Source organism: Equus przewalskii, chromosome 12 (assembly GCF_037783145.1).
Source record: "Equus przewalskii isolate Varuska chromosome 12, EquPr2, whole genome shotgun sequence".
Classification (NCBI taxonomy): domain Eukaryota; kingdom Metazoa; phylum Chordata; class Mammalia; order Perissodactyla; family Equidae; genus Equus; species Equus przewalskii.
In genome coordinates this window covers 26,586,817-26,613,749 of record NC_091842.1, presented here as the reverse complement: position 1 = coordinate 26,613,749, position 26,933 = coordinate 26,586,817, and the positions used below count along the sequence as shown (strand labels likewise).

Genomic DNA, 26,933 nt, shown 5'->3' with positions numbered 1-26,933 from the left:
TTTTTTGTGCCCATATCTCTACCCAGAGCAGAAAAACAGTAGATATGCCAAGAGGGCCACAGACTTTAAGATAAAATATTTCTTAAACCAGCCCTTTTCATCCATTTACTGTACCTTCCTCGCCCCTGTAGCCTGTGACCCCCACAAACAGAGAAGCGGTGTTGGCCCAGGAAAATGTTGCCTGACCCTGGCTCCTTGGTGTGAAATGCTAGACTTCGCAACACTTGAACATATTTGTGAGGTGCAAACATTCATTTGCTCATGGCTATGAATGGTTAGCGGGCAAAGCACAGCCTGTGAGCTGGATAGACGGTTGGCGTCTCAACCTGCCACACGGACCAACACACACATTTGCTGATTGTTACCTCCATTGTGGGCATGGGGTGTTATCATTAACTTGGACAAGGACACTGATGGATAGATTGGTAGAGAATTAATTGCTCATTCAGAATTGATTGCTGGGGGTCTATCCAGGAGAGAGGACTGAGGCAGCTTTCAGACTCAGAGCTTTGGTGAGAGCAGGGGTAGGGGTGGGGCCCATGTCAATGGTAACTGGAGAGAGATTCAGAATTCTACCCACCAGGCTTCAAAAGGCCTCCAGGCTCACCAGCGTGCAATCAACTCATCATACACGCTGACCAAAAGATTTCTTGTGACGTCATGTTGCCCCTGTTCTTCCCACTTATTCATTTTAACCTGATTACACCTGGGTAAACCCATTGAGCATAGGGGTGGGAGGAAGCAAGTACATAGCGTGGTCTGTCCTGGCCCAGATCCCATGGGCACAGCCTTGGAGGCAGGCAGGCAGGGAGGGAGGAGAGGGCAGCGTGTTGGCAGAAGGGCTTACCTCTGTCTCTGGGCTGTAGCAGTGGTAGTAGCCCCCGACAGCCTCTGCAAGGTTCCTTAGGACAGCCTGCAGGGATGGTGACAGATCAGCCCTCAGTAGGGCCACACCAATACTCTAAAGAGCTTCCTTCTTGACTGAACCTCTCAACTGTCCAACACTTCTCATCTTACCAAAGAGAGAACTAGACACAAGGAGAGTCATGTTCTTGTCCACAGCTAGGGTGGCCTGTCCTCCAAGACTGGCCCAGCTCACCATGGCCAATCCAAGGGAAACATTGGAGAATCTTGGGTACTTACAGGGGGCACCTGGTGGTCGCATTTGTAGGTGATGATGTGGGTGATGAGGCCCCTTCCCACGACGGACTGTTGGATGTAGTCGGACAGGATTTCAGAAGGCTGATCTGGGCTGGGAGAAGATGGAAGAAGGGAAGGGGGCACCCCAGGTCAAATCCCTCTGAGGACATTCCACAGCAAAATGCTAATTCCCAGGGAACATCTTATGAATCCCACTGACCACCTGTGTCCCAGGTCACCTGTGTAAGATGCAGGGCAGAGGGACCGCAGGCCTGGCCTGGCTGTCCTGCCCCAACATCTATGGACAGCCAGCCTGTGAACACAATCATTCTCTCAAGCGCATGGGAAGAGTCATGCTGATGATCTTTTCTCAAACAATGCTTTGGTTCTCTGGCCTCCTTAGTCTGTCACCCACTTAGCAAAGGAGACCTACCAGCTTCCCATTATGGTCACCAGAGAATTCAGCTCCTTTACAGCGAAGATCTTCTTCAGGGCTTGTAGCAGATTGCTGCCCACATCAGGCTGCAGTTTCTTTACCCAGAGCTTGAGTTCCTGGAGGCTGAGGGAGACGGTAATGGAGAAGACAACAGCGATCTCATCACAGTGCCCTTACTAAATACCAGGCCCAGGACAGATATGAGCTCATTGAAGCCTAATAATTCCTTGAGGCAATACCTTTATTCCCATTTTATAGATGAGGAAACTGAGGCTCAGAGTTATGACTTGCCCAAGGTGATAATGTAAGCATCTGGCAACACTGAGATTTCAGACCTGGTCTGATTCTAGGACCTGAGCTTCTACTGACTGATGTCTGAGGGTCTGGGGCTAAGTTCCTTCTTCCCCAGACACCCTCCCAGCCCTCCTGGAAGGCAGACCTCAGCCTGAGCATTGAGTTAAGCCCCTAACCCTCAGAGGTTTCTGAGAGAAGGTACTGTGGCTGTGGGACTGCATCCCACGTGGACTGGGATACACATCACTCGTGAGAAGGGAAACGCCTTAACACAGTGCTTTCTTGGTTAAAGACCTCACATGGTACAGTGAGAGATTTCTGCTCTTTCCGTTTCTCTTTCAGTCTGTCCAAAAAAAAAAAAAAAACTCAGCTGTCAGAAGTCTGTCTTTTGTTATTACATAACTGTTGAGTCTCCCCTTTCAACAAAGAGAGAACAAATCCCAGGCATAGCGCCTTCTCAAGCCAACAGGTTCAAGCTGGAATGTAATATCACTGTTTTGTTTGCTTTCATTGTATTTATTTTTATGACTACTTTCTAACTATGGCAAGTGAGATGGGCTTCTCACTTATGATATTCACAGAGTTTCCTTCAATAATAAATATAGAGTTGATATTTAAAAAATCAATAATAGTGCAAGTGGCAGAGCAAATAATAGTACAAGTGGCAGAAATATGACAAAAATCACAAAAGAAGCAATGACTGAAGTTGAGGAGCTCTTGGCTAGATGATCTCAAGGTGACTTCCAGGTCCAACATTCCGGAGATCAGGGGTGAAACTAGAGTGGAAATCTCAGAAAAAAATGCGCTCATTCACTGAGTACCTGCCACATGCCAGGTACTTAGTTTTCATTTCATCTTCACAACAGCTCAGTGAGGGTTCTCAGTCACTTGGCCTCTTTCTGCTAAGGAGAGAGTTAAAGGACTGGTCAAGGTCACTCAGTAACTGTCAGAGTGGGATTCAAAGCCAGCGCTGCCAGAACTGGGCTCTTCCCTACTCCAAAGGGTTGCTCATTGCAGCCAGCACGGGGCAAGGGGACCCTGTCCTGGACAATTCAAGCACGTGGTTTGTCCTGGAATCTCCTCTGGGCATGTTCCCTGAGTCCCAGTTTTCTCATCTGCAAAATGGGGATAATAATCCTATTCCACGTTTTGGCTATAAATATTAAATAAGATAGTATGTGCGAAGGGCCTAGCATGGTACCTAATACATGAGTGGTCAAGCATATTCCCTTCATAAAAGAGAAATTTATGCTTACTGGCATAAGTAGTTAGAAATTCTTATACACCTTCCCTCTCCCCCCACACCCCCAAAAAACTGCAAATGAGAAACTCCCAAATAAAGGACTGGTTCAATTGTAGTACGTCTATGCAGTGGCATAGTATATAGCCATTAAAAAGAATGCAGTAGGTCTGTGTGTACTGAGAGAGAAGGCTATTCAAGATTAGGTGACAAGCCAGGGTGGAGAACAGTGTAACATGCTCGTGTTTCTGTTTAAATAAAAGAGGACAGGAAGATCCAAGATGGCGCCGTGAGTAGTCCTCTTTGTTTCTCCCCCTTCGAGTCTACAACTATTTGGACACTTATCGCTTGACAAAGGATATCCAGACAGCATCTCAGGACGTCTGAGATACCCACGCGACTATGCATCGGAAGGTGGATGGATTTTCCTCCGGGAGGATGTGGAAATAGGTGAAAACTCTCTTACCCCGACCGAGCAGCCTAGTACCCGCAAGCAGCTTTCTTCCAACGGACGCCCCCAGAGGATCTACACACATCTAGGGCAGGAGCGAGCACACAACAGAGGAGCGACGGTGGAAACAGGTGACCAGAACCCTACCTAAACCCCCCGCAATTACTCCTAAACGCAGAGGGAAACTTGGGAGTTGCACACCTGAGCCCGCGGGGAGAGTCTCTCCCCGCCATTGGCGGGGAGACCCCGCCTGGTGTTCGCGGCACCTGGAGGGTCCCAGAGAGAGTCGCTGAGGGTACGGAGGTCTCCCGGCTGCCACTGCCCGCTCCGTGGGAGTAGGGATTGCCGGAGATCTCGGAGAGGACAGGGGCTGGGGGAAGTTTCAAAGGCCGGCTCTGCGACCCGGAGGGGAAGCTCCGGAGTTCCACCCGGGCAGCAGACAAAACTCTCTGTCTGCCATTAGCAGAGGGGCCACGCCCAGCATTCACGGCTCCGGGAGAGTCCCGGAGAGAATCCCAGAGGGCGGGGCGACCCCCAGCTGCTGTTGCCCGCCCTGTGGGACTAGGGATAGCTGGAGATCTCGGAGAGGACTGGGGCTGGGGGGAGTTCCAGAGACCCAGCTTCGTAGCCTAGGGGGAAACCCTACAGGCTCACAGCAGCCTTAGGGAAAGCCTCTGCACAGCACCAGTAGAAGGCACCCAGCCGGCAGCCACAAGGCTGGAAGACCCCAGGGCAAAAGCAGCATAGCTAGGTGAACTAACCACAGACTGTAGAAGATGCCAATAGCTCTCCTGCGACCCATAGAGGACAAGTGAGATTTTGTGGGTGCCGAAAGCAATGGAGCGACAAATATAAGTGATCCCACCCCTGGCCGCTGGAAAAGCCCATAACACCGTTGCAGACCCCAAGGAGAGAGCACATCTAGGTGGGCTGCAACAGTAGGCACCAGCAGCCTGAAGCCCCCCTGTGACGGCCCCCATGGCAGAGGAGGGAATCCAAAGGGCCACTGTGGCTACAAGGAGGGGCCCAGGCCCAGTTAGCAACTGCGGACAGGGTTCCTGGTTGGTGCAGTATAAACAGCTGCTCCCCCACCGCAGCAGCTGAAACAAGTGAAAGGAGCAACTAAACTCTATCTCCATGCGGAGGCACAAATCAACAACATCAAGCAATATGAAAAAATACATTAAATCTCCAGAACAGAAAGAAAGTAACAAATACACAGAAAACAATCCCAAAGAAAATGAGATATATAACCTAAATGATGATGACTTCAAAACAACCATCATTAAAATTCTCAATGAGTTAAGAGAGAATTCTGACTGACAACTCAACGAGTTCAGGAGCTATGTCACAAAAGAGTTTGATATGATAAAGAAGAACCAAACAGAAATACTGGAAATGAAGAACACAATAGAGGAGATTAAGAAAAATCTAGATGCTCTGAACAGTAGGGCCAATAATATGGAGGAAAGAATTAGCAATTTGGAAGATGGCAATATAGAATTGCTGCAGGCAGAGGAGGAGAGAGAAGCAAGACTAAAAAGAAATGAAGAAACTCTCCGAGAATTATCAGACACAATTAGGAGATGCAACGTAAGGATTATAGGTATTCCAGCGGGAGAAGAGAAGAAGAAAGGGGCAGAAAGCCTATTCAAAGAAATAATGGCTGAGAACTTCCCAAATCTGGTGAGAGAGATGGATCTTCAGGTGACAGAAGCCAATAGATCTCCAAACTTTATCAATGCAAGAAGACCAACTCCACGGCATATAGTAGTGAAGCTAGCAAAAGTCAACGACAAGGAGAAAATACTAAGGACAGCCAGGCAAAAGAATCTAACCTACAAAGGAACCCCCATCAGGCTATCAGCAGATTTCTCAGCAGAAACTTTACAGGCTAGAAGAGAGTGGAATGATATATTCAAAAATCTGAAGGACAAAAATCTACAGCCGAGAATTCTCTACCCAGCGAAAATATCCTTCAAATACGATGGAGAAATAAAAACTTTCCAAGATAAACAAAAATTAAGGGAGTTCATTGCCACAAAACCTCTGCTACAGGAAATCCTCAGGAAAACCCTCATTCCTGAAAAATCCAAAAAAGGAAAGGGGCTACAAAACCAAGAGCAGAGGAGATAAGAAGAAGGACAACAACAGAGAGTAGCAGCTCTACATCAGAACAGATTAAACCATGGGACGAGAAACAAAGGAAATTGAAGAAAACCGGAAAACAAGACACAAAATGGTAGTGGTAGGCCCCCACATCTCAATAATCACTCTAAATGTAAATGGATTGAACTCCCCAATCAAAAGACACAGAGTGGCAGGATGGATCAAAGAACAAGATCCAACAATATGCTGCCTCCAGGAAACACATGTCAGCCCCAAAGACAAACACAGACTCAGAGTGAAGGGATGGAGAACAATACTCCAAGCTAATAATGAACAAAAGAAAGCAGGTGTCGCTATACTAATATCAGACAAGGTAGACTTCAAAGCAAAACAGATAAAGAAAGACAAAGAGGGACAGTATATAATGATAAAAGGGACTCTCCACCAAGAAGACATAACACTTATAAATATATACGCACCCAACACAGGAGCACCAAAATTTGTAAAGCAACTCTTAATAGAACTAGAAGAAGACATCAACAACAATACAATAATAGTAGGGGACCTCAACACACCATTAACACCAATGGACAGAACATCCAGACAGAAAATCAACAAGGAAATAATAGAATTAAATGAAAAATTAGACCAGATGGACTTAATAGATATATATAGAACACTTCATCCAAAAACAGCAGGTTACACATTCTTCTCAAGTGCACATGGAATGTTCTCAAGGATTGACCATATTTTGGGAACCAAAGCAAACATCAATAAATACAAGAGAGTTGAAATAATATCAAGCATCTTTTCTGATCATAATGCTATTAAACTAGAAATCAACTACAAGAAAAAAGCAGAGAAAGGTACAAAAATGTGGAGACTAAACAACACGCTTCTGAACAAACAATGGATCATTGAAGAAATTAAAGAAGAAATCAAATTTTATCTGGAGACTAATGAAAATGAGAACACGACATACCAAATCATTTGGGATGCAGCAAAAGCAGTCCTAAGAGGGAAATTCATCGCAATACAGGCTCACCTCACTGAACAAGAAAAAGCTCACATAAGCAACCTCAAACGACACCTAACAGAACTAGAAAAAGAAGAACAAACAAAGCCCAAAGTCAGTAGAAGGAGGGAAATAATAAAAATAAGAGCAGAAATAAACAATATTGAAACAAAAAAGACAATAGAAAGGATCAATGAAACAAAGAGTTGGTTCTTCGAAAGAATTAACAAAATTGACAAACCCCTAGCCAGACTCACCAAGAAAAGAAGAGAGAAATCTCAAATTAATAAAATTAGGAATGACAGAGGAGAAATCACAACAGATACCAATGAAGTACAAGAGATCATAAGAGAATACTATGAAAAACTATATGCCAACAAATTGAACAACCTGGAAGAAATGGACAAATTCCTAGACTCCTACAATCTCCCCAAACTGAATCAGGAAGAAATGGAGAATCTGAATAGGCCAATCACAAGTAAGGAAATAGAAACGGTAATCAAAAACCTCCCCAAAAATAAGAGTCCAGGACCAGACGGCTTCTCTGGAGAATTCTACCAAACATTCAAAGAAGACTTAATACCTATTCTCCTCAAACTGTTCCAGAAAATTGAGAAAGACGGAGAACTCCCTAACACATTCTATGAAGCCAACATCACTCTGATCCCCAAACCTGACAAGGACAACACAAAGAAGGAGAACTACAGGCCGATATCACTGATGAACATAGATGCAAAAGTCCTCAACAAAATTTTGGCAAACCGAATACAGCAATACATCAAAAAGATTATACACCATGATCAAGTGGGATTTATACCAGGGACACAGGGATGGTTCAACATCCGCAAGTCAATCAACGTGATACACTACATCAACAAAATGAAAACCAAAAACCACATGATCATCTCAATAGATGCAGAGAAAGCATTCGACAAGATCCAACACGCATTTATGATAAAAACCCTCAGTAAAATGGGTATAGAAGGAAAGTACCTCAACATAATAAAGGTCATATATGATAGACCCACAGCCAACATCATACTCAATGGACAAAAACTGAAAGCCATCCCTCTGAGGACAGGAACAAGACAAGGGTGCCCACTTTCACCACTCCTATTCAACATAGTACTGGAGGTGCTGGCCAGAGCAATTCAGCAGGAAAAAGAAATAAAAGGAATCCAAATAGGTAACGAAGAAGTAAAACTCTCGCTGTTTGCAGACGACATGATCTTATATATAGAAAACCCCAAAGAATCCATAGAAAAACTATTAGAAATAATCAACAACTACAGCAAAGTAGCAGGGTATAAAATTAACATGCATAAATCAGTAGCATTTCTATACACTAACAATGAACTAACAGAAAAAGAACTCAAGAACTCAATCCCATTCACAATCGCAACGAAAAGAATAAAATACCTTGGGATAAACTTAACCAAGGAAGTGAAGGATCTATACAATGAAAACTACAAGACTTTCTTGAAAGAAATTGACGATGACATAAAGAGATGGAAAGACATTCCTTGCACATGGATTGGAAGAATAAACATAGTTAAAATGTCCATACTACCTAAAGCAATATACAGATTCAATGCTATCCCAATCAGAATCCCAAGAACATTCTTCACAGAAATTGAACAAACAATCCTAAAATTCATATGGGGCAACAAAAGACCGCGAATTGCTAAAGCAATCCTGAGCAAAAACAAAGCCGGCGGAATCACAATCCCTGATTTCAAAACATACTACAAAGCTACAGTGATCAAAACAGCATGGTACTGGTACAAAAACAGGTCCACAGATCAATGGAACAGAATTGAAAGCCCAGAGATAAAACCACACATCTATGGACAGCTAATCTTCGACAAAGGAGCAGAGGGCCTACAATGGAGAAAAGAAAGTCTCTTCAACAAATGGTGCTGGGAAAACTGGACAGCCACATGCAAAAGATTGAAAATTGACCATTCTTTTTCACCACACACCAAAATAAACTCAAAATGGATCAAAGACCTAAAGATTAGGCCTGAGACAATAAGTCTTTTGGAAGAGAATATAGGCAGTACACTCTTTGACATCAGTTTCAAAAGAATCTTTTCGGACACTGTAACTCCTCAGTTGAGGGAAACAATAGAAAGAATAAACAAACGGGACTTCATCAGACTAAAGAGCTTCTTCAAGGCAAGGGAAAACAGGATTGAAACAAAAAAACAGCTCACTAATTGGGAAAAAATATTTACAAGCCACTTATCCGACAAAGGGTTAATCTCCATAATATACAAAGAACTCACACTGCTTAACAACAAAAAAACAAACAACCCGATCAAAAAATGGGCAGAGGACATGAACAGACATTTCTCAAAAGAAGATATGAATATGGCCAATAGACACATGATAAAATGTTCATCATCGTGAATCATCAGGGAAATGCAAATCAAAAACTACACTAAGATATCACCTTACACCCGTTAGATTGGCAAAAACATCCAAAACCAAGAGTGACAAATGTTGGAGAGGATGTGGAGAAAAAGGAACCCTCATACACTGTTGGTGGGAATGCAAACTGGTACAGCCACTATGGAAAACAGTATGGAGATTTCTCAAAAAGTTAAAAATAGAAATACCCTATGACCCAGCCATCCCATTACTGGGTATCTATCCTAAGAACCTGATATCAGAAATCTCAAGAGTCCGTTGCACCCCTATGTTCATCGCAGCATTATTTACAATAGCCAAGACGTGGAACCAGCCTACATGCCCAGAAACTGATGATTGGATAAAGAAGATGTGGTATATATACACAATGGAATACTACTCAGCCATAAAAAAAAACAAAATTGGCCCATTCACAACAACGTGGATGGACCTCAAGGGTATTATGTTAAGCGAAATAAGCCAGCCAGAGAAAGACGAACTCTATATGACTCCACTCATAGGTGGAAGTTAGTATATTGAGAAGGAGATCTGATCGGTGGTTACCAGGGAAAAGGGGGGGTGGGGGGAGGGCACAGAGGGGGAGGTGGTGTACCCACAACATGACTAACAAAAATGTACAACTGAAATCTCACAAGGTTGTAATCTATCATAACATTAATAAAAAAAAATAAAATAAAAAATAAAATAAAAGAGGATAAACACACAGATGCTTGTATGTGAGACCATGGAAGCAGATAGAAGAAACTGTCACTGGGCGGAAAGGGGGAACTGGGCTGAGAGGGAGATCCATTTACTATTATTTATCCTTTCATACTGTTTGAATTTTTGAAAATGAGCATGTATTATTTTCATAGTAAAACTATCTTTGCTAGATTGCTGGGTAAAAATGGTGGCTCACGGTTGTCTTCTCTTTCCTTTTGTGGTTTGCTCATGAGGGTGACCGTTTTTCCAAAAGCTACTGGCTCCCGGTGTTTTGCTTTTGCAAATCATCCCTGTGGACTCACACATCTGTTGGGGTCTTGGGTTTGCATTTTAATCATGGACTACAGACACTAACACGTAGGGAGGAAAACGAACAAGTACACATCCTGGCCAAGCCTGGGCTGTCACTCACGTGGAGGCCTTGACTTCCACCGGGTCTGGCCAAAGGGCACTGGTGGTGGTGCCGAAGGACAGGACATATAGCTTCTCCTTGAGGCTCAGCTGCTCATCAATGAGGCTCTGGCAGACAAAAGGACATCTCTGGCTCCCACAGCCAGGGGCCACATGGAGCCTCGCTTCACCTCTCACTCTATGGCTGGGCCCTCTCTGCAGGGTGTGAGCTGTGCTCAAACAGGGTCACTTGAAGCTTAGTGGCCCCCAGCTGACATTTGCGTTCTGTCCATTGGGTTTCATGGGGGTACAGAGTGAGCACCTTGGCTGCCCATCTCAGCCTGGGGGCGGGGCCTGGGCCTTCAGCCTGTGGACTGGCCCATGGCGCTGGAAGGCTGTGCCCTCATGCACCCCCACTGACTGCAGACTGACGTTCTCTTCTGGAGCAGCCCTTAGGGCTGCTGCACACTTGGGTCACGAGTGCGGGTGGGATGAACACCCTGGCTACCCATCTCAGCGTGTTATGGGTGGACCCTTGGCACTGAACTGTGGCACCCAGGGAGGACAGGGGTCGGTCAGTGGTTTCTCTCCAAAGCTTGTGAGGCGGGGACAGAAAAATGGGCACTGCATCGTGCTGTTTGATGCTCTCAAGCTGTAGCTGGTGAATATCCAGCAGTAAGGTAACTCCTCCCTCTTATTCCTGGCTAGCTAGAAATTTCACCTGCATGCCACCAAAATGGGCCTTATCCTGGCCAGTATTCAACCAGCCTACCTGGGGGCTCTTTGGATACTCGGCCCTGAGGACTTATCCTGAAGGGCAGCCTGCACTGACACCTGCTCCTTGATACCTGCTGAGACCAGGAACAGGGAACCAGTCTGGATGACGGGCCCATGTTGAGCCCTATAAGAGATCCTTGAACCAGCTACTGCTGCTAAGGTCCCTTCCAAAGCTCCAGGGTTTCCATAAGAAAATGGACTCCATGTTACTTCACGGAGACTTTACAGAGGTTCTTTCCATGCCAGAGTTTGTACCAAGCACTTAACCCGCATGAACGCCTTTCATCCTAGGGCAGCTGTGTGAGGTGGCCACTGTTATCATGCCCATTTTACAGATGAGGTAACTGAGGCACAGAGAGATCAGGTAACATGGTCACAGAGCTCAGAAGTGGTGGAGGCGGCTGGGATTTGACCTTAGTCATGTGACTCTAGAGTTCTTGGCTTCTCTGTCACGGACATGTCAAAGAAACCAGAATAGCTCCTCCGTCTGGAAAGGGCCAAGAAGCCCATCCAACGCTGTGCCGGAGTCAGTCCAACTGATTTCTATCTTAACACCTTCTTTCCAGGGAACTGGGGCCCTTGAGGCAATATCCAGTTAGCAGGGACTACGGTAGTGAGAATACTAGAAGCTCACACTGCAACTGAAAACTGCCTTTGTGGTTGGGTTTTGCAGAACTCAACATATTTTTTTAACCGCCAGGTGCTAATTAAGTGTGAACTGTTCTTTGTAAAACACTTCACTTTGCATTTGCTCTAAACAAAGCCAGTTCGCAAGCTCAGAAAGTGGAGGGAGGCGGTGGGGTGTTTCCAGGTATTTCTCTGTGCCAGAGACTTACCACGAGGTCATTTTGGAACTCTTCTGTCTGAGGACTGCTGTTGATGGCTGACACGTCAATGAGGATGCCGACTCTGGCCCCCTTGATGAGGCCAAATGCCTAAAACCAAAGGGGGCATGCGGAAATACCCAGCACAACTCTGCTTCTCTTAAGCCTTGCACTGAGCCTCTCCACGTGATGCGGAAGTTCGAAACCTCCACAAGAAGCAGCTGAAAGAAGGCCCGTTTGATAGAGGAAAAAGCAAGACCCCATGTCCTGCCTTTAGCTCCGGGCATTATCTGCTCCTGTTTTGTGGCAGCCTGTTCTTTAAAAGTTTTTTGTTGTTAATATTTACTGTTAACTCTTATAAAGGAATACATGTTCGTTACAGAAAATCTGGAGGCTATAGAAAAAGCATCCATTGTAAGATATAAAGTTTGCTATCTAATTACATCAGCTTCTCTTATTTCATTTCTTATATCTTTATTTATTTCCTACCTGCTCTACCGGTCAAAGGCAGACACGTTAAGCTCGCCGGCTGCAGCGGTATTTCTGAGTTTCTAGTTACGTTTCTAACAGCTATTGCTAACTCCGCGTCAATGCCGTTTGACTCCGCACGGAACTATTCGTCCTGTTCCAGCTGCATTGTGAATTGGAATTTTCAGTCATATGAAATGGTTAGTTCTCTAGGGGCAGGAGGTTCCATCTGATGCTTTTTGCCTTAAGTCCTGCTATTGGCTACTTCATTTTCCTGTTCAATTCACTTCTCTGCTCCCAGAGATGCGTATTTTACGCCTCCTACACCTCCAGCCTTCCCCTGCTGCATTCTCTCAGCAAGTGATTTTGCCTCCAATTTCACAAAACAAAAAACAAACTGAAGAGTTACTTTAAATCTTTCCACTCAGAATCTACCAACCTACCCGCCCCCACGTGCCTTGCTTTGCCTTTTCCTGTTACAAGCTATCTAAGGCCAATTCTCAAAGCCCCAAGGCCAACCCTTTGACTTGCATTACTGGATCTCCTGCCAAGTAGGGACTTTGCTTCCAGAATAATGCCTCCTCCTGGATCATCAGTTCCTCCCCATCTATCGCACCACACACAGAGGCCATAACGTTGCCCTTCTTTAAAAGGAAATAAACTTTTCAGGACCCCATCTCTCCCTCCAGCTACCACTTTCTTTCTCTGCTTCTCATTTTAGCAATGCTTCCTGACCTCCCATTTCACTGCGACACACTCAAATTAGGCTCTCACTTCCCCACTCCTCTGAAGCCACACTGGTCAAGGTGATCAGTGACCTCGCTCCTGCCAAACCCGATGGTCAGATCTAAGTTCTCAACTTTCTTGAACTCTGAGTAGCATATGACACAGTTTGGCCGTGTCAAGAATTTGGCAAGTCGAAGCACTTAGTGAGTCCACCTCATCTTTCAGGGCACATTTTCCCACTTTCCCCTCTACTGGCTGGCCAGGCCTTCCTCATCTCCTCTGCTAGACAGACTCTCCCCCTCCTCCCGGAGACTAAAAATTGGAACGCCCTGGAAACTTGTTCCTGAAGGTGTTGGCCATGGACAAAAGCATTACCACCGCCTGGGAGCTTGTTAGCCGCAGAATCTCAAGTCCTACCCCAGCCTTATGTCTTAATTAGAGTCTGCATTTTAACAAGATCCCGCCCACCCCTCCCCCCAGGGGATTTGGCTGCACAGTAGCGTTTGAGAAGCTCTGGGCTAGGGTTCCATCTTCCTTTTTCTTCTTTATCTACGCCAGGGTTTGTCAACGTTGGCACTACTGACCTTTTGGGCCAGATAATTCTCTGTGGCGGGGAGCTGGCCTGTGCATTGTAAGATATTTAGCAGCTTCCCTGGCAACCTCCCTTCCCATTTGTGGCAACCAAACATTTCTCCAGACAGTGCCTGGGTGAAAGCAAATGGTGAGCTAGAAAAGTATCAGTTAGAGGAAACAGGCTAAAACAAGTAAGAAAGCAAATCAAAGGTTAATTTCCTCATGATCACCCTTCTACCCTCTGGCTCTAGGGAAAACGTTTAATCAAACTTTGAAGAAAAGCTACGTGCAGATGACCAGCCTTAGTCATGTAAATCTCCCTGTGGGTTTGAGGCTAAATGGTCTAGGAGACACCTGCTGTTCTCAGCTGCCCGGGACTGTTTCCCCTTGTGGTAACAGCACTCTGGCTTTCCATATGCAGCCATCTGTCCCCCTTTCCCAGTCCCTGAGGTCTGGGGGGCCTTACCTAGTCTCCCCCCACACCCTCCACCCCCTGGTTTTCCCCAGCAGTGAGCACTACTTCCAGGCCTGGCCAGTTAGTATATCTCATCCCCTGGGCCCAGCGGGAGTCAATCCCAGGACTTGAGAGTGTGTACTGGGAAAGGAAGGGAGGTCCCTTTCCACATGTCACTCTGGCTGGTGAGCATCTTTCCAAGACTGAGGAGAGCTTTCCCAAGAATAAAACCGACCCAGAGGAAAGCAGAACCCAGAGACAAAGAGATGGCATCATTTGAGCCCCTGGATACAGCTGCGTCTGGGTTTTTCCTTTATGTACGTCAAGAAATTCTCATTTTAGCTCCAATTTAACTTGGAGGTCTGTCACTCACAGCTGAAAGGAGTCTAACAAATATAGATGGAATCAGTGAACAGGGGCAAAGAATGAAATCCACGTTTTACCTTCTTGCTGTTTTCTGTGAGCCACTGAATTCTCTGTTGATAGAGTTCAACAGCTCTGTCAAAACACCAGAAAGGCCTGTCACCCAAGGTCAGCTTCATCCCTGAGCAACAGCCACTCACACACATGGAAGGAAGACGTAGACAGGAATTTTTTTAAAGGTATCTAAGATGTTTGGAGAATATAAGACAAAGATCTAGCAAAAAGAAAAGTGAACGTATTGTTTTGCCAGGGTGAAGGACAGCGGGGATTGTGAAGGAGATAAGTGTGTGGACGCTGGTCTTTGGTGACACGGTTTACGTTATAAATGACCATGGTTTGGGGCAACACGGGGTGGCGTAGAGACAGGGCAGGCCTGTGCAGGACGGGGTCGTGCGTCCTCATGAGGAAGGTGGAAGGACACTCCTCTTCTCAAAGCTGTGTCTTCTCAGGTGAGACTTCCGTCACGTGGAGATGGTCATAAATGCACAACTGCGGAAGTTCAGTGCAGCTTCCCCGGGGATGGATGAACAAAAAACTTAGTTTCCGAAAAGTAAGTAGTCGGGGCAACGTCTTGAACTTCCCTTATTGCAAACCATGCCAATGGCTGTTTGGAGACCAGCATGTAACAGATGCTTAAGGTAGGGACTCATCACTTTACTTTAACTGAATTGCCTTCATTGAGGTCAGGTAGGATTTGGGGACCTCGAGAAGGGCAGGGAACACCTTTGGATATGGAATCATATCCAATCAAAGGGGCAGTGGCTGGTGGATAGAGTCCTAAGGCATACATGAGTATGGATAGAGCTGAGAATGAGCTTCATAATGACATATTTGTCTTTGAGATCTACTCTGCCATTTATTAGCTGTGTGACTTTGGGTAGGTACGATAACCTCTCTGAGCTCCAGTTTCATCATCTTCAACATGAAGATAATAATAGGACTCTGTTCATGTCAATTTGCCAAAAATCAATTTCCTGAAAGGTAATTATCTGAAAATCAATTTGCCAAATGATCGGTTAACTGAATAGAGCTGAACATTCCCTAAAATGCTGGATTCATAATTAAACCCTATCGCCAAAATATTGCAGAATTCTTTAAAATCTGTTCAACCTTCCAACCCAATAAAAATTGGTCATTTAGCAATTGATTTTTGGTTAACTGGCTTGATAATAAAACTATATTTCGAGTTGTTGTGAGGATTAAATAAGATAATGCATGCAGCCCTTAGCAGAATTCCTCACACATTAATAAATGTTGGCTATTAATTTTTATTATTACCTTTTAAGAAACCTCAGGCAATCAGTAATCATGGATCATCGATGGCTACAGCAGCGATGGAATGTACACATGTGCTGCTAAAATCCGGTTTAGGAGTGGGGAGCCTGCGTATTTTTCACATACATTTGCAAAACGATGGACTCAACTAAGCTGTCTTTGAAAGCGGTCACTCTTCACCATTAAACATCAAATGAGGCTGTGAGGTTTTATGTGTTCATCCAAAGGGACCGTGGATTTTAAAAGATGGAGAAAAACTGATGTGGGCCAACCTGTTTATTTGAGAAAAGAGGAATTTGGGGCTAGAAGTGGGAAGAGACCCGCCCAAGTTCCCACAGAGATGGTTGTTTGGGCAAAGTTACTTTCAGGCTGCTGAAATGAGGTGGTTCTTGAGCTCTGGGAGTGTTGGGAGAACCCTGAGAAACACACTTACTCAGAGAGCTTGGATTCAAATTGGTGGATGATCTCAGTGGAGAAGTGTATTTTCCTCATGACGTTGCTGCCCTCCTCCCTGAAGAAGCAAAAACCTATGAGAGGGGTCTCTTGGCCCCGCAGTTGGGAGGGTCCTTGCAGGCTCAGGGGTGCGGGGAACGGCTTCAGACTTACAGCACGGCGGTGCCCTGTCTTATCAGGTCAGCCAGGGTGAGCTTCTCAAACTTTAAGCTGTGCACTGAAAGCCAGTCTTCTGAGTCCTCCCAAGCTGAAGGCTGGGTCTCGTCCCCCTGCAGCCTCTGCGAGACAGAAGCCAGAGTGAAACGGAAAACTCTGGAAAGAGAGGGCAAGGCTGAGGGTGCCTTAGGTTCCTTTCACACGGATGCTCAAGGGTTGCCACCTCTGGCTGGTCCCACCTGAAAAGCAGTCTGTTCAGGAACTCGACTTGCTGAGGGCACAGAAGAATGTGGAGGCCTGGGCTCTGGGCCACTTGTCCCGGAAATACCTGTTCCCATCCCTCACCTCATCCCCAGTATGTGGCTGGACAATTCAAGGGCCTCTCCCCATGGCTTTGTGAGAGACTGAATGTGCAAACACACTCGGGCCAGACCACGTATGACAAGAGAACTGTGAGCCGCAGCCTCTGCAGCAGCCAGGCCATGAAGCCAAACCACAGCTTCTGCAGCAACTGGTCCAGGAGGGTCAGGACTCGGTCAATGACTGCCAGCTTTCCTATTTTTCTTCCCTTTTCCAGGTCAGGTCCAACCAGGGAAAGTCAAATATGCCCCCAAACCAGTGACAGAGACCACCCACCTCTCGTTAGCCCACCTCCAGCTTCTGCGTGCCAACAGCCTCCCTCAGGGCACACCTGAGGCCGTGCATTTTGTCCACTGTAAACCTTTCCCACACCCCTGCCTGCCTTTGAGTCCCTGCCAAGCACAAGTGGTGGTGGCTGACCCCCTGGCTAGAGCAAGCTCTGAGCAAATTGCCTGTGTTCTCCTGTGGGTGGTCTTTGTTTATTTCCACACTTGCTTTCTCTGTCTCTTTTCAGGTGTATGAGTTCTGCCTCCCTATCGCTCTGAGGGGTCCTCGACAAACATTTATTGAGTAACTGATGGAAGAGGGGAGGGTTTATCCTGTGCATTCCAGAGGCCAGCCATAGGAGCAGTGGGCGAAAGCTTTGGGGGAAGCATTTCCTAGCCGTCACAGGAGTCAGGCCATGAAATGGACTACACCCCCTGGCTTCTACCTAGTGACACCTGTGTCGCTTACATAGTGGTAAGTCCAGGTTGTGGGAGGTGGCCTTGGTGGTGGAGCTGAAGTCAGTCATGGTAAGCATTCCACATTGGAGATGCTTTCTGGGAGCCAGAAGGTGAGCGAGCTGACCTGAGGCTCTGAGTTCACCCTGCCTTATTCACCTCTTCTGGAGGTGGGCATTTCTTCCTCTTTCTACTGGGTGTTTCTGAACCCTACTATGAAGTGGGCATGGTCCTGGTGTTGGGGCACAGTGTGAACAAAATAGAAATGTTCTTGCCTTCTTGGAGCTAACATTCTAGTGTGGGTAGATGGAAAATAAAGAAGAAATGAAATCCGTGTACATAATTTCAGGAAAAAAAAAACAGTTCTATCAAGAAAATGGAGCAGAGACATGTGATAGCAAAGGATGAGGGTGGAGATGAGGAGGTCGCTTTAGCTGGCGTGGGGTCAGAGAAGGTGTCTCTGAGTTGAGATCTGAAGGTGAGGAAGCAGCCAGGCCTGTGCATAGCTGGGGAATGCACATTCCAGGCAGAGGCACAGAGTGGGGAAGGGGTCAGAGTGTTGGCAGAACAGAAAGGTGGCGACTGTGGTTGGAGTGTAGTGAATACAGGGTAGCGTGACATGAGAAGAGGCTGGAAAGTTGTGGAAGGCCTGGATCAGACAGGATTCTGCAAGAGCTTCCAGGACAACCACAGTTGTTTATGTGATATAGATGGGCCTTAAATGTTGCCATAGCTGGCCATCACTCAAGGTGTGGAATGGCATCAAAAGGGGAGGCTGGCTCTGTCTCACTGTGAGAGAAACTACCCCACAGCATCCGATGACTGTGGAATGGGCCTGATCACTATTTAACCCACTGGGACCCCAGTCTAGATTCAGAGATGCCTTCACCCTGCTCCTGGCACCTGCTTGAACCCTAAGTGGGTTCTGCTTGAGCCTGTATTTATCAGGGCTTTCACTGTGGTGGGCGAGGTGGTGGACAGGAAGTTGGAAACTATCTGAGCTACAGTGGATAGGACAGAGGAAAGGAGAGAGAAAGAGGGGGAGAGAAGAAAGGAGTGCCCTACACTGGGCATCTCCATTGACTAGCTGTGTGATGCTGGACAAGTCATGCATCTCTCTTTCTTCACCTGCAAAATGGGTTGTAGGACCTGTGAAGCTGTGCTATAGAGCATAGCTTGAGTGTTGCTGCGTAAACAGTTCCCAACAGTAATCCTTATTTCCCCTTCAGGTTGTCATAAATAGAAGGTAACCTCAAAACAAAGACAATGAAAAGAAAATGCTGTTATATTCCAACTAGATAGTATAGACTAATAATAAGAGCTAACACTTAAATAGCACTTGTCATGTGTCAAGCACTTTCCATATATTAACTCATTTAATCCTACAGAGTAGGTTCCATCATTAACCCCATTTTACTGACAAGGAAACTGAGGCATGGAGAATTTAAATAATTTGCCCAAAGTCACACAGCTGGTAAGGGGTGAAGCTGGGATTCAAACCCACACAGTATATAGCTCAAGTCATGCTTGTAATCACACTAAAGGCCTTAGCCTTTAAACTGGCACCAAACCGTGACTGTCTTCCTAAAGGATGGGGAGAGAACTGATTGAAAGGATGACTTTCTCCTTATGTGATTCTATGCTAATTAAGGTCCTACCCTTGAACAGCATCGCCTCAAATCACGGTCCCACACTTAGGGAAACACTGCTGCACGTCGAATGAACACTAGATGTCACTCTTCTCGTCTTTCAGGACAACCATCTCCCTGGTTGCTGACACTGAGCACAGTAGACTGGATTCTCCTTTCTTCCATTTTACTTGCTTTTGAAACGATCCATCATGTTTTAGGATATGGATTTTATGTTATTAATATTTGAAGATCCACCATTAAACACATCATAGGTTTTGACTGTAGGGCATACTGATTATATTACTACTAACTTATGTGCTTTTCACAGAGACTAGCAGGATCTGTGTGTTGGGCAGTCCTTTCCCACTTTCCCTGCTATTCACTGTGGCTTCAGCTGCAGCTGATAAATATACATGTGGTCCTGGTACACCTGGTAAGTCACATATTTTGATATTAAATTAGATGAAATAAAGACTCTTATCAACACCTGAAGTCATTGAAAGAATTCTTCAGAGTCTCAAGACTCTATCGACATTTCCTCATTTCCTTTTAAACTTGCTTTCCCGTAAGTGCCAATACTTGAGAAAAGTAAAACATGACTATTTTCCTGATTGTGTCATTGCCAGAATTAAAACTGTACTGTTTCTGACTGGTTATCGTTTCAAAGGTAAACTCTAGTGTGGATTAGATAGACAGTTATGGGCTAGGCTTGCACTTGACAACCCCTGATGACAATAGTTTCTATGGTAGAATGAATTCTGAGTTCTAGGAAACCCACTCACCATCTCGGGAAGATAGCTTATTTACACATGGAATGTCAGCCTAAAACCACAGTTCTGGATATTCTAGAGATGAATTCTTCTGCCATAACTCTCTTGTTCCAATAGCACTTACTGAAACTGATTTTTGGATCTAGATTTTAAGGAATCCTAAAAGAAAAACAAATCTCAGGAAGGGGAATTTTAGATTAAATTCCTTAGACTTTAGGCTTTGATAACATGGACAGAGTCTTCACATGCTCCTGAATATTTAATGATATGGCCAAGAAGGCCATCAAATTTCTAGAAACAGTAAAAAAATTCTTCAGTCACTTCTAAAGGCAGATTAGCGATGAATGCTTAGCTAATCTTTTTCAGTCCTGGGATCCTATGTGAAAAAAGAAATAGCCAGAATTTAACCCATTCTGCATTCCCTGACTATGGTTTGTAGGCACTGTGACTCAGTTAAAACACCATGGTTTTTACCAGTAAGTCCTGTGTCTGGTTGACGTGTGTAACCAGTAGTCCATCGTCTGGATTTTGGCCAAGTCCATTGATATCCTTCTGGTTCAATTGCTTCTTTGGATCTCCGCCATTGTTTCTCCTCATGCTACAAAACACAAAGTGTTGTGATCAGTGCCCCAGCACTGGACATTGACTCCATGCTGCCAGGGCCTCCAGAAACATTTTTATTTCTGTGCAGTAACTGGGAAGGGTTCACGTAGAGTGCTGATAAAATGTGGGCTCCAGGTTCCTAAGACATTTTATTCTCTTGTTCTGGTAGTTAGAGAACTGAAGCCCTCAGTTATAAGATGATGCCATGACCGTTTGTCCAGTCTCACTTCAAGGCAGGGCTAGCCCTCTCAACTCCTATGAGCAAAATACTGTTGTTTTCATTTGAAAAATCAGAGAAGATGCTTACCAATGATTTTCCAGAAACTTGTTATCTTGATCATGAAAGTCATGACTAGTTTGTGTAGCCATTATAAAACCACCCACTGCTTATTTTCCTAGGAAGGAAAAGAATACCAGAAAAGAGAAGGATAAGTGCAGCATAGAGACAAGAGCTTTGGGGGTATCTACATTCAGCTCAACTCTTTTAATTTATTCATTCCGTAAATACTTATCAAACACCTACTAGGTATCAGCTTTGTGCTACATGCTGAGCACACAATGGTGAACAAGATAACAAAGGTTTCTCAACTTTGGCACTTTTGACAATTTGGACAGGATAATCCTTTGTTGTGAGGCTGTCCTGTGCATTGTAAGAAGCTTAGCAGCATCTCTGGCCTCTACTTATTAGATGCCAGTAGCATTCCTGCTCCCCAAGGTTGTGACAACCAAAAATATCTCTAGACATCGCCTGATGTTTCCTGGGGGCACGACTGTCCTCAGCTGAGAACCACTGATCTGGATATTGTCCTTGTCCATGCAGAGCTTACGTTCTAGAGGGGAAGACTGATATTAAAAAATTAAATATTGTAATTACAAATTGTGGAAAGTGTTATGAAGGAAGTAAACAGGATGATATAGTAGAGAGTAATCAGGAAAGGGGATCTATTTTACACAGGTAAGGTAGTCAGCAAAGGAGACCTTCTTGAAGGACAAAAAGGAGGAAGCCATGTTAAGAGTATGGTGAAGGTTGGACCAGGCAGAGAGGACAGTAAGTGACCATAAGGATTTCGAGAAGGGGGAGGAGAAAGGAAAAATATTGAGATGAGGTTGAGTTCTTTGTCTGAGAACTGCATCTGTACTCAAATGGGTGAGTCTCTACAGCCTGCTAGTTGTAGCTTATTGAATCAGTGTAGACCTGTATCCAAGATGGATCAATCACATTCTCTCTCTGGGAATTCGGAATTCAGAGCTCTGGGGCCACATTCAGAAGCAGGAAGACTGTCTCCAGAGAAAAGTGGAGTGAGTGGTCATTCCCTGCCTTGGTATCCCTGGCTTCCTCCCGGCTTCTTCCCTGCTCTCTGCCTGCTCCTTCTCAGTCTTCTTTGCAGACCTGAGCACTTTAAGTTGGTGTTCCTTGAGGCTGAATTGTGCATACGTTTCTCATCTCACTTTCTTCTCTTTTCCTAGGCAATCTAACCTTGTCCACGGCTTCAACTACCACCTATACACCAATGATTCCCAATTGTATGTCAAAAGCCCAGACTTCTCACTCGCACTCCAGACCCGTGCATCCATTGACCCTGGATATTTCCAACTGAAATACCTCAAACTCAATATGTCCAAGATTGAATTCTAGCTCCCTACAAACCTATCCTCTTTTCATTGTTCTCTAGCTTAGAGAAAAGAGTCACCATCCATTTACTTATTTGAGTCAGAAACCTAGGAATTATTCTTGATGCTTCATTCCCCATATCCAATTCATCACCTAATCTTGTTGATTTTACCTCTCTCAAATCTCTCCACTTATCTGTCTCCACTGACATTTCTTGTGTCCATGCCACAGTTGTCTCTGCCATAGACCCTAACGGGCCTCCCTGCATCCCCCAAGTCCTCTCATCCAATCTGTTCTCTTCACTGAAGCCAGAATGATCTTTAAAAAAACACAAGTCCAATGTCACTGCTCCTATTCTCCTTTCTGATTAAAACTATCCAAAGGCTTCCCTTGATTTCCAGGAGAAGACTAAGATCCTTATGATGGCACTAGATGATTGCATGGTCTGGCTGCTGCCCACCTACATCTCTGGCTTTCCCACTTCACCACTTCTCTCTCCAGTGTTCCACAACCCCCCTCACTTCAGTTCCTGGAATACTACATAGTTCCTTTAGCCACAGGGCCTTATCACGTGCTATCTTTGCTCTAGAACATTTTTCTCCCCTCCCCCAACCTACTCATCCTTGACATTTCAGCTTAAATGTCACTTCTTCAGGGAAGTCTTCTCCAGCATCCCACTTTATTTCAGAGTCCTTTGTATTATATAAACTTTCATAGGACTGTGTGCCTTTCTTTCAGAGTACTTAATTCAGAATGATACATTCATTAGTGTGATTTTTAAAAATTGGTGTCTCTCTCCTGTTAAACTGTAATTTACATGAGAGCAGGGACTGGCAGACAATGTTTTGAGGAGGGGAGGTGAAGGGAGAGAAGGCAGTTGAGAAACTGCCTTGGTTCTTGAATTTCTAATCACTGATCCCAGGTGCTTGTGAGAACTGACCACTTTCTCTTGGGTTCCATGAGATACTCTGTTCTTTATAATTCCCTACATTTTGGCTTAAGCTAGCTCATTTTAGGTTTCTGTTCCTTGAAACCAAAAAAATACTGGCTAAGACAGCAAGCGAGACACTCTCAACGGAGCTGCAGCTTTAACTCAGAGTGTGCATTCTTATGAAATCATTAAATAACCTAATGATAATTTAGCAACTTGCTTTTCTCTTTTTGGTCTTTAATCGTTTATTCAGAGGATGCTTTGCTTTTTGGGAAGCACCAAGATAATGTGGCAATGTCTAAAAAAATAAAAACTGGCTTTCCTTCAGTACTCTTTGCTGGCAGTACTCTAGTGGCAGAGACTGTGGAAATAGAAATGCTTCAGGGACCCTGGACACCCCATGGTGTCCCAGCCCCCTCTTTTCAGTGAGTGACTAACAACACTTAATGAATTCAGAGGCCTGCATGGCTGGACTTTGGGATGACTTGTGTGGGCCGATGGAGGAGGGTTTGGGCTACATAACATTAACAAAATGATGTGGTGTACTTCAAAAGAGCACTTTGGTTTCTTCGTCTGCAGAATGGAATGGGGTAATAGTAACTACCTTGCCTACGTCACCCTCATCATCAGGAGGATCAAATGAAATTGAGAATGTCAAAGAGCTTTGGAAAATAGAAAGCACTATAGAAATGTAGGATACCATTTAAAAAATGGGCTGCATCTTTTTTTTCTTTTTTAATGATTGGCGCCTGAGCTAACAACTGTTGTCAATCTTCTTCTTTTTTTTTTTCTGCTTTTTCTCCCCAAATCCCCCCAGTACATATTTGTATATTATTTAATTGTGGGTCCTTCTAGTTGTGGCTTGTGGGACACCACCTCAGCATGACCTGACGAGCAGCACCATGTCTGCCCCCAGGATCCGAACCAGCAAAACCCTGGGACACTGAAGTGGAGTGCGGAAACTTAACCACTCGGCCATGGGGCTGGCCCCTGGGCTGCATCTTCAAGCACTTCAGCATAGGACGCTTAAGCAATCATTCATCCCTGAACGTTTATAGAGTACCTACTGGGTACCAGAGAGAGCTGGTCCTGGGGAGGCAGAGAGGAACAGGATGCAGCCTTCGCTCAAATCAAACCTTATTGGAGAGGTCTTCGATTCCTCCCATAGTCCTCCCTCTAGCCTTCTTTGTTTTCTCCACAGCACATTTCATCATCTGACGTTCTGCATACTTATTTATTATCTGCCTCTCCCCCTTTCTCTCTCACCCATCAACCCACCAGAAGCAAGATCCATGTGGGCAGGGACTTAGTTACATTCACGGCTAGAACCCTTTTGTGTAATCAGTGCCTAGAACACAGTAGCTGCTTAAAAAGCATGTGTTGAATAAATGTACTTAGGGAAGCTCGAGAGAATAGACAAAGGTGGGCCACATTCCCCGGGGGAGTGGTCTCGGGAGGGGAAGAGAACATGAAAACCAGTCCTTGCGAGACGGCATCTTGGCCAAAGGGAGACAGGTCGCCCTGAGTAACGGCTACAAGAAAACCTTCAGCTAACTTCCTGGTTTGCTAACAGCTGGACCTAGAATTCTCCTAAATATTTATCCAGGATAAAGCCATCCCCAGGGTTTGTATTTTTAACTGCTAAACAACCTCTAGTTTTGCCCGCATCCAATCCACTTTACGTTCTGCTGCTACAGGGATTTTTCCAATATGCAGAGTTGTTCTTATTGCTACCTGTTTCAGACCCTGCCATGGCTCCTCGGTGCTATGGATAAGCATGTCAAACCTTCTTCACAAGGGTTATCATTCCTTCAGGATCTGTTCTTTGCTTACCTCTCGACCCCATCTTGCATCCTTCTACAGTCCCTGGCAACCCCTACTGATACACACCTTGCTATTTCATACCCTTCTTTGCTCAAGTTGGACATACTTCTAGAAATGCCCTTTGTCCTTTTTGTTTGACAAGAAAACCCAGAAAGTCTTTCCTGAACCCCATTTGCTGGCCCCCAACCCCCATGGAGGAAATCGTTTCCTCCTCTTGCTGCCTTCTGGCTGTCTCAGACCAAGTCATCATGGTCCTTCTCTGGAGCAGCCCCATTACTTCCTTGTCTACTGTTGGACTCCCAGCACCTACCACAATGCCTGGCATGTAGGGAGTAGATGCTTAAGACCCCAGGCTCCCTAAATCTTTCTCCCTCAGTCCATAGGCTAACATCTGGGCCTCCCCCACCTTCTCTCTTACCACCCTGTCAACCCTTGTGATACTCACCTCACCTGCATTTCTCCATTTATTTCTCCTTCTTTAGGAGAAGGGTCCCGGTCATCCCACGACCCTGCTTTTCCTGGTTCCCACTTCTAGTTCCTCTAAGCAACTCAACAGTGAAGCTTGCCCTGCTGGGAAGTGTTAGCTGGTCTCCAAGGTAACAGACTGCACCATTGCAGCTTGTGGCAGGGACAGGGAAAAACCTTCTTTCCCCCAGGGAAGAAATTACCACTTTGTTGTTGATAACAACCTCTCCCAGGCCTCTCTGCTTTTCTCCACCCCCACAAAAACCTGGAAGCAGGATTTGGACCTCTTTTCTATTTTTAGAACCTCTGGGTCAGCAGAGAACTATGGTTTAGGCCAGTAGAGGCCTGGTGCCTGCTACCTTCCTTCGGTAGGAACTGAAGAAAGGTAGCAGAGAACCTGTGACAGGAGTGGAAGGTGATAACCTTCTCTTCCTCCTCAGATTCCCTGGGGTCCCCCAAACACAATCCCTGGGAGATGTCTGACAGCCCCTCACCGCCCTCCCCAGGTTCGGCCCCACTCAAACCTGGCTAGTGTAGCAGTAGGCTCAGTGACCTCTTAGCATTGGAAGAGATCATTTACTGCAGTGGTTCCCAAACCCAGATGCCCATCAGAACCATCTGGGTTGTTTGTTAAGAAAACATACATACATTCCTATCTGGGAGCTTGAGACAGAACTGAGGTAAAGTGTGGGAACATGAATCTTTAACAATGGCCCCAGGTGATTATGATGTAAACAGCCCTTGGCCTATAGTTGGGGACCTCTTCAAATCCTTCTTTTATGGAAGTTAAGAGAAATGAAGTGATGTACCCAATGTCAACCAGCTTATAAGTGGCTAAGGGATCTGCACTTAATTTTTCTTATCCAGGTCATTTCACAAATCACTGTCTTCACTTTCTGAACCTTTAATTTTATAGTTTAGAACACATATGACTTGTGGTAGTGATCATATGGTAGAGAATGTTGACCCCAGGAGTGGCTCCTATAGGACAATCAGAAACAATAGAACCCCTCAAAATAAACTGTTTACCGACCACCAGTCACTCCGGGCAGAATAGTCATGGGTTGTGAGTAGCATGTGTAAATCCAAGGCGTTTGGTCAACACCAACAAGGCAGGAGAGGAGGGAGATCGTAAAGAGGCAAGGAAGTCAGAAGAGGTAAGAGTCACAAGAGGCTGAGAGCAACCAACCAATGGCTACTCCGTGAATGAGAGGTGGCAGTCCTTGTGCCCACCTTCCTAGAAATCCTGGGTAGAAGGGGCTGGATAGCTCTGAGACACAGTTTTTGGAGACATGACATCCCAAGATGGTTTACCATCCTCCCAACTTCCTTTGCTCCTGGATACATGGGTTTTTTAATATTTACAAGAGGTAAAATCCAACATTGAGAAGTCATTGTTACTTCTTTTTTCTGCTTGAGCTGACATGACACACACATTCTGGGTGTATCTGTGCCAGATGGATAAAGCAGAGTAGGATTTTCAGGCTGTATGACCAGCCAAGAGGAAGGCTATGTGCAGGTGCCATCTTTCTCAGCTCTCCTCAGATTCTATGTAGCTCATGATTAGACCCATGTATGGGATCGGAGCACAATAGGAATTTCTCTTTCTCTTACCGTAGGTTCTTGGAACCTGATCAGGGTCACCTCATCTCTGGTCTTTATTTAGGAGCTCTAAC

At 45.3% G+C, this 26,933-nt stretch overlaps 1 protein-coding gene across 13 annotated transcripts in view; it reads right to left on the bottom strand.

Moving 5' to 3' along the window:
* VWA3A (von Willebrand factor A domain containing 3A) overlaps positions 1 to 25,977 on the bottom strand; it is a 56,995-nt gene extending 31,018 nt beyond the window's left edge. For 7 of the 13 annotated variants that reach the window (XR_011524882.1, XR_011524884.1, XR_011524883.1 and 4 more), the window contains exons 1-12: positions 25,782 to 25,977; positions 25,238 to 25,359; positions 20,733 to 20,820; positions 20,297 to 20,420; positions 16,337 to 16,461; positions 16,164 to 16,241; positions 14,476 to 14,530; positions 11,824 to 11,922; positions 10,233 to 10,339; positions 1,574 to 1,699; positions 1,144 to 1,252; positions 848 to 913 (exon numbers count right to left, since the gene is read on the bottom strand). Coding sequence is in view for 8 of the 13 variants with exons in the window: in XM_070568451.1 (XP_070424552.1) it covers positions 848 to 913; positions 1,144 to 1,252; positions 1,574 to 1,699; positions 10,233 to 10,339; positions 11,824 to 11,922; positions 14,476 to 14,530; positions 16,164 to 16,241; positions 16,337 to 16,461; positions 20,297 to 20,420; positions 20,733 to 20,794 (951 nt within the window). In the remaining 5 variants the exon portion in view is untranslated. Of the gene's footprint in view, positions 1 to 847; positions 914 to 1,143; positions 1,253 to 1,573; positions 1,700 to 10,232; positions 10,340 to 11,823; positions 11,923 to 14,475; positions 14,531 to 16,163; positions 16,258 to 16,336; positions 16,462 to 20,296; positions 20,421 to 20,732; positions 20,821 to 25,237; positions 25,363 to 25,781 lie in introns of those variants that run through there. The other 6 variants (XM_070568452.1, XM_070568457.1, XM_070568454.1 and 3 more) reach the window with 6 other exon arrangements.
* Between the last annotated feature and the right edge of the window lie 956 nt (positions 25,978 to 26,933).